Source organism: Ctenocephalides felis, unplaced genomic scaffold, assembly GCF_003426905.1.
Source record: "Ctenocephalides felis isolate EL2017-DRISC unplaced genomic scaffold, ASM342690v1 CF-g0.4_SCAFFOLD_02970, whole genome shotgun sequence".
In the NCBI taxonomy this organism is placed as follows: Eukaryota; Metazoa; Arthropoda; class Insecta; order Siphonaptera; family Pulicidae; genus Ctenocephalides; species Ctenocephalides felis.
In genome coordinates, this window is record NW_020539124.1 from 2,653 (window position 1) to 10,250 (window position 7,598).

A 7,598-nucleotide genomic window follows, 5' to 3' on the forward strand; every position below is an offset into this window, starting at 1 on the left:
CAGTTTGCGTCTGCGCTGATGTGTATAGTGTTGGCACACAACGCCAGTAGCGCTTGCATCACCTCTCGATTTGCCAAAAAGACTTCGAGACATGAAAGCATAACTCCAGTACTATTAATTAATTAAAAGCTCTATTATTTTTACACAAAACCAAAAATCAAAAATTACAACACGGTCAAACGATAGTCTGTTGTCGGTACCTTCTGGGTTTGACCCAGCGCGGCACTAAGCACATCGATAAGAAGAACTCTAAGCTTGCTTAAAACATTAGGTACATTGGGTCACGTGGTTCGGTCGCTGCTGTCGGGTCCGCAAACGACCTCTTCGTTCGCTTTAACAATGATTTTCTCTTGAGCGATGTTTTTGGCGCTTAGCACTCGCGGACACTTGGCCCACGTCCCGCCGATGTGGCCATTATTACTGATGCCCATCGCCCTTTCTTGCAATCCTTTAAATGCCTTCGAAGGTAATATGTCGTAATCGTCTATTGATGTGTCCAAGTTTACCATTCCCCACGTTTCGTAATATTTATTATAGTCATAATAGTAATTTCCATACATATCATGAGGTGTTCCGGATGGCGTTGAATCAGTTGTCGACGAACTCACTGTATCGTACTGATCCATATCTTCCTGCAAAATTCGCAAAGCTGCTGCGCGCAATTTTTCCATCGGCAACTTTCGAAGAGTTCGGCCTTTTTTACCGCGCAAAAGGCTCTGAATTAATTCGGTTAGTAACCGTTCATTGACGGTTGGCGATGCGGGCGATGCTAGACCGCTCGAAGATGATAAACTATCAGGATCACTACCTGAATATTGTGAAAGAAGTGGTAAAGACAATTGTTCGCGTTTGCCAAATACTGCTTCAGAATCCACAGATCGTGTCGAATCGCTACGTACTGAAAAATCACGTCGTAAACGAGGTGCAGATTCCAAAGATTTTTGTTCCTTCAGAGAATCATCTGGTTCTTCATCAGTCTGATCGCCGGTTTCACCCTGCAATAATTTGAATAATCGAGAATGTGTCGCTGCTCTTTGGTATTTATTCATTTTACGTAGTTCGGGGAATGAATCGTATTCTGTGTCTGTTTCTGAAATATGCCTACTTATATCTGATGTAACACCCGAATCCACTTCTTCCTCTGAGTCTTCTTGAGATTTTTTATTTAATGTAGATAATACTTTCTTGCTATGACTTTTCGAGAGTATGTGATTGCTGAAAGATTTTTCTAACATAGATGTTACGCTTTTCATTGACTTAAGACTGGATCTAGATGAATTTCTATTTAAACTTTCATTATTTATGCTGTCCTCAGATGTGTTATTTGTTTTCTTATTCTCTGCAACATTATTACTTTTCTGTTCATTTTTTCTAAATGCATTGTTATCTGTATCACTATCACTATCTTCACTTGAAGAACTACTACTGCTTGTTGAATCGTCAGAATCATCATCTGAATCCTGTGATGTGTTATCAACATGTGATTGTACATTATTTAATTTCGATGCTTCCTTTTCAAAAACTACATTACTAACTTTTCCGTTTGCATTTTCATTTTCGGATTCTGAATCTGATTCTGATGATGATTCACTAGTTTCATCACTATCGTCATCTGAAGAGTTTTCTTCGGTTGAAGTTATATTCCTAACATTGATGTCTCCACTTGAAATTTTTCTTGTAATCGTACATGCTACGTCAACTGTTTCTGAATTTGATTTTGATAAAGGACACTCTAAAGTAACTGATACATCGGGACTTTCACTTTCGAAACTCTCATGATTCATTTTACTTTTTCCAACTGTTATTGTTGTAACATCCTCATCATTTTCGGAGCGACTGAATTTTAATTTTAGCGGCAAGCATACAGTTACGGTTGATGAAGCAGTATCTGCTTCGTCATCATCATCATTTATATCAGTATCATCTAAAGCATTTACTATAGTCGTTGAGCAATCGCTTATAGTCGTGCAAGCGCTATCTGTACGTACCCTGTGTTGCTGAGAATCAAGATAATTAGATTCACTCTCTTCTAAAATCATGCTTAATTGATGAGGAACGATAAAAGGTTCTTCGCCCAAGGTACTTTCATCTGAAGATTCGCTATCTGTCGTTTCTGTAACTGATTGTTCCTCTTGTATGCTAATGTCTTCAGCTGTAGTTTGTTCATCTTCGTTATTAAGCAATTCATTTGTGGTTGTTTCTTCGCCATTCGAACTTACTTTATCATCACTTGCACTATTCTCTTCATTTTCTTCGTTAACGTTATCCTCATCGACTATTTCAATTTTATTTGAAATGCCTTTATCATTGGAATCCTCAGTTTCTTTATGTTCAGTTTCGGACTCATCTGAGGAACTTTCAGATTCCTTCTCGGTTGTATCTTCGTATTTTGTATTATTGTCAGATGCTTCTGATTGTTCGGATTGTACATAATAAGTTGTTTCGTCTTCGGTACAACTTTCCGGCTCTGTTTGGTAGTAATATGGCGGATACATTGGAGGATAACCGTAGTAACAATAGTAGCCGTAGGGATGCATCGGCCAGTACTGTGCTGTCGCATCGACATCAGATTCCTGATAGGAGCCGGTGTCATCGGACGTTGGCTGAGCATAGGATTCAGGGTTTGCATAGTAATAACCCCAATATGGATCTTGAGACCAACATGGATCATAATTTTCCCAGGGTTGGCCGCCGTACACAGACGGCTCGCAACCATCTGGAAGCGTGCCTTCGGCTATAACAGATCAAAACGACAACAATACCCTCTTAAAATGTTAGACAAATCAATTTTATACTGTTTTAATACTACAATATACATTTAATATATAGATATTTGTAGAGAAATTTGTATATAAAAATAAATTCATTATGTTAAGCGATAAAAAGAAACACAAAGCCAAGTCGGCGATCGCGATGAGAAACTTCGACTAATTGTAAGTAAAATCGCTGGAGTCGTGCGCGCGTCTATTGTTTTATTCTGAAGTTTAGCATCGCCTCGCATAGGATCACATGTAGTTAATCATAACGCACCATGGTTAATGATCGTTAACCGTTAAAAGCAATCCCCATAACCGTTTCAATATTGGTTGCATCAAATGGCCACACTGTGATCACAGTCAATCCGAGTGATTTCAAAATATGTCAAAGATGCAAGGGTCGATTTGCCAAATAGTGTATTTCACTTTAAACTATTTAAATTGTGTTGTGCAACTTTTCACTCATCCGTATCCATAACCATGTTAGCCACAGCTAGCTTAGAAAACAAACATGACAAAAAGTCACACAACATCCGCACAATCATATACAATATCATGAATCTGAATACGGATTTTAATAAAAATAATTATATTAGATAATAAATAATGTCGATTTTATACATGAATTAAACAAATTGACCCAATTGACTATGACATGACAATGAAACGAATATTAACACGTGAAAATTATTCAACTGAATAAACGTCTTAGCATTCAAATGCAGTATAAGGTAAACAATACAAATAATGAAAAACATTCTATATGATATTAACATTCAACAATGTTTATGATAAACTTGAGAAGATGAAAGATATCATATATAATAATAATTAAGAATCAATCTTTTATTATTTATGGCCAATCCGAAAGTAAGTCGAATCACATTGGCGATCGACAAATTGTTTTGTAAAATTTTGAGAAATATTATTCATTAAAATAATTTTGATACTTAATATGTAAAGATTATACCAACCGTAGTTTTCGGGCTCAGTAATGGCTTGCAAAATTTTAAATGAGCGTCCAGGTATGTTACATCCAGTATATTTTCTAGGTTCTAGTACCTTCTGTTCGCTCGGTGGTATGTAGGGCTTTGGCGAAGTCGGATCCACTAAAAAATTATGTCACTTAATAGAAATAAATTTTATAAGTTTATTTGATAAACTTAGATTTGATTTCCAACAAAATAAAAATAGCTGTTTATTATTCAAACTGTCAGTATACATACGCATAAGAAGTTTTAATTTATTAAACTAACCTCCTTGTGGTTTTGGTGGCTTAACAGGACGTGTCTGCCCTTTAGGTCCTGAAAAATGCAAAGCTATACAGTACGTGTAATAAGAATGATTATTAACATTTAATGCAAATCCTCCGTCATAAAAAAGGAGTCTCATTCCGAAACATATGTTCATAACAATCACATATTTAAATTTTCCAACTCCTTACACGGAGGGTGTGATGTGACAATCAATACGGAAACATGCTCTTATTGCCATTATCAAAAGAACATAAACAATATAAACTTCAATAACAGTTTGTAAACCTTCATCCTGACAAGCATCTGCTTGGGTGCCCGTCATGCACTGCAAAACTCTGAATGCTTTCGATGGAATAGCGGCGCCTCGAAATCTGGGCTCTTCTTCAGTATGCAAGTACTGTTCCTCATCGACTATGCAGTGGAAGATTTTATTTCAATAGATTATGTTATGATACCTACTATTGTTTTTAAATAATTTTTCACATTATTTCATAACGTGTACTTTATGATGTGAAACTCCTTAGAACAAGAAAAGAAAACAGAATTTTGAAAACTCATTGAGATAACATGAGAAAACATCAAGGTAGGCAATGCCGTTGGCAAATGTCAGAAATAGACATATTAAACAATAGTCAGGGTGTATAAGAAAACACTATATAAAGAGATGAACAATGTGCAGTATTCATTACTAAAACAACTTTTTCAATTGGCCATATCTGCCTTGCAGAATCTCAGACACCAGAATTTTTAAGAAGTTTCACCTATATCTCATTTTATTACATTTTTTTTAAATTAACAACTCATACTTCATTTACTCTATTCTGAAGCAGTAAATAAATTTTTTATAAGCCAATTAATTTTGATAAATTAATATGAAATAATATCTTTTATCTCACCATGCGCTTTAAATTGATCCATAAGCAGTTTGTCATCTTCTGCCAATTGTAATTTGCGCATTTGCTCAGATGGAGGCTGCTCATACTCGATTGGTACAACCACGGTTTTGGGTTTAATATCATCGTAACCTTCAGTAGTCTGTTGTAGAAATCTAAAAGCGCGAGATTGTGTAGGCGTACCCGAATTATTTTTTCCCCAACCAACTGGCGTCTGATTAGTCACTCTGTAATCAATAATATAATATCGCTTAGTATGCTCATATTATTTTTACAATATAGGAAACCTATTTATAAATATTCGTACTCAGGTGTTCTTTGTTTCGGTGGAGTATTTCTATCAGATCTTTCAATTTTAATTGGAACCACTCGAACTCCTGGTTTGTTAGCTCCAGGTGTTTGTGGAGTCGTCGGTTGTGAATTATCTCTTCCTTCAACCTTTTAACAATTATTTCATATAAGATAAAATATGAAATCAATATTATCTAGCTATTGAGGTATTAAATTAATTTAGTAAATGCAAAAACTTTATTTATAAAATAAATACCTGCATCGGTACAATATGCGTGGAGCTTGGCCGCACATTAGCATCGTCATTTTCCTCACGATTGACCCATGGAGGAGCAACATCTTGTTGCGCACTTCTTGATCCTTGATGCATCCACGGAATAGGAGGAGATTGTAATTTGGGCATTTGCTGCACGGCTGGTATTACCAGAGAACCCACATTCTGATCAATTGGAGGACTCCAACGCGGAGTCTGTTCTGAAGTCCGCTGAGCACTACGAGCCGGCGGAAGTATAGGTGGAGGTCTAACCACCATTGCAGGTTTAGAAGCAACTTGAGGTTTCGGTGTAAGCTGCGTTGGAGTAGTTCCTGGACTGTTAGAAGTTTGTGGTGTAACAGGACCTGATTGCGGGCTATAAACCGGTGATTGCGAAGTACTTATCGCTGGATTTTCAGACGAATCTTGCGGTCCTGGTGACTGCTGTTTTTGAAGACGTGACGGTCTCATCAAAATTGGTGGAGGTGGTGGAGCTCTTGATGGAGCTTTTGGTCTTGGTGCAGGAGGATTGGATGGAAAAACTTGAATTGGCATTTGAGGCTGCATTGCGGCCAGTGCCGATGGCGGCAAAGGCTCGCTGCTATGGGCGGCCAAAGGCGACGGTTTTGGAGTTTCGGTCACTCCTTCGCTTTGAGCGTTTCGCACTATCCGTCGTGCCATTCGAGGAGATCGAATTTGCGACAAATCGATACCACCCGGAGTGTAGGTGAAAGGCTTCTTGTCTTTTGTCAGCATTGCATTTTGTACACATAGAGGCGGTTCATTAGATCTTTCTGGAATCTGAATTGAGCATTAAAGTAATTCGTTAAGGATAAAAAGTATGGTTCTTCCAAAAATTAAGAAATCTATGTAAAGGGAGTAAAGACATTCCGATAAACAATAATGCGTTTGATGCCATGATTATCATAAGAGAATCCAAAACAATTCGTCGAAAGTACGGATTGTTGATGATTCATAATTGCGCGATTGCTCTGTTTACAAGTAGTCGGCGAGTGGTGATCGCGTTGCGTTACGATGACGTTTGGATGCATTCACAGATTCTATTATTAAAAAGAATTCACTTAACACGTCGCAACGGAGCAAAATTTAGATGTTGCAATACGCGACACGGAACTAAAATAGACGTATGAAAATATTCTTCGAAAATAAAATTATTTTCTCCAAGCCTATTTATTTTTATTTTTATTAAAGGCATCCAAATCGTGACTATAATGAAACCCGAAACTAATATACTATAGTCGTAGAAAAAATCATAATGATTTTATTAAAATAGTTATTTTATTTATTATTAAAATGAACATTTTTATTTGAATAATATTGGCAAATATGTAATAAAATTTAATGCTAGATGTGAGGGCGCTTTTACCAATATTAATGTAGTTTCAATTTTGTAATATTCTAACGATATCATATAGGGTTGTCAAATATCTCCCTTCCGCTTTTTTGCTCTTGGTTTATAATACAAAAAGGCGGAAGGGAGATATTTGACAACCTTATATGAATAAATAAATATAATTGAAGTAATTTCTTACCTCTGAAGGTAGTCTCTTTGCAGGTACACTTGTAACCATTGGTGGCGGAGGCGGCGGCCCTGCAGCACCATTACTTCCAGTTTCATTGCTAGAATAGTAATAAACAAATTAGAATAATTTAATTTTTGAATATTAATATTAAAAAATTATCAAATTAAAAATAATTTATTGTTGCGATTGAAATACACATGTTTATCACTATTAATTTACAGTATACTAGAATGCTGGGGGGGGGGGCTGCTTATAGATGCATATATAGTCAGAGTCGTTGACTAAAGTATATATTTTTTATTATTTACTATCGTTTACAAATTAGAAGAAATAAAACTACAAACTACATACAGATAACTTCTGATGAAAACTAAAGTGCACATAAAGTTAAAATTAATAAGAATATAATAATAACACATTCATCTTGGTTTTTCGAGAAAATATAAATATATATGTTTATCTACACTAATATACACATAAAGGTGTCGAAAGGCTTAATACGTTTACATAAATATTTATGGATTTTTATTTCACTTCTGTGATCTATAATATAGATCGTAAAAATCCCAGCTACTTCATATTTGTAGAAATGTGATATTTTGCTG

General features: G+C 35.9%; 1 protein-coding gene across 1 annotated transcript; it reads right to left on the reverse strand.

The window, feature by feature from the left end:
* Positions 1-281: 281 nt before the first annotated feature.
* LOC113381664 lies at positions 282-7,079 on the reverse strand. The gene is made up of 9 exons (XM_026620425.1): positions 7,003-7,079; positions 5,453-6,250; positions 5,213-5,343; positions 4,909-5,132; positions 4,298-4,423; positions 4,013-4,060; positions 3,731-3,865; positions 1,380-2,734; positions 282-1,337 (listed from the first exon to the last, which is right to left on the reverse strand). Exons 1-9 carry the CDS (start codon positions 7,039-7,041, stop codon positions 282-284), a joined length of 3,912 nt encoding a protein of 1,303 aa, XP_026476210.1. The 5' UTR covers positions 7,042-7,079.
* Positions 7,080-7,598: the final 519 nt, after the last annotated feature.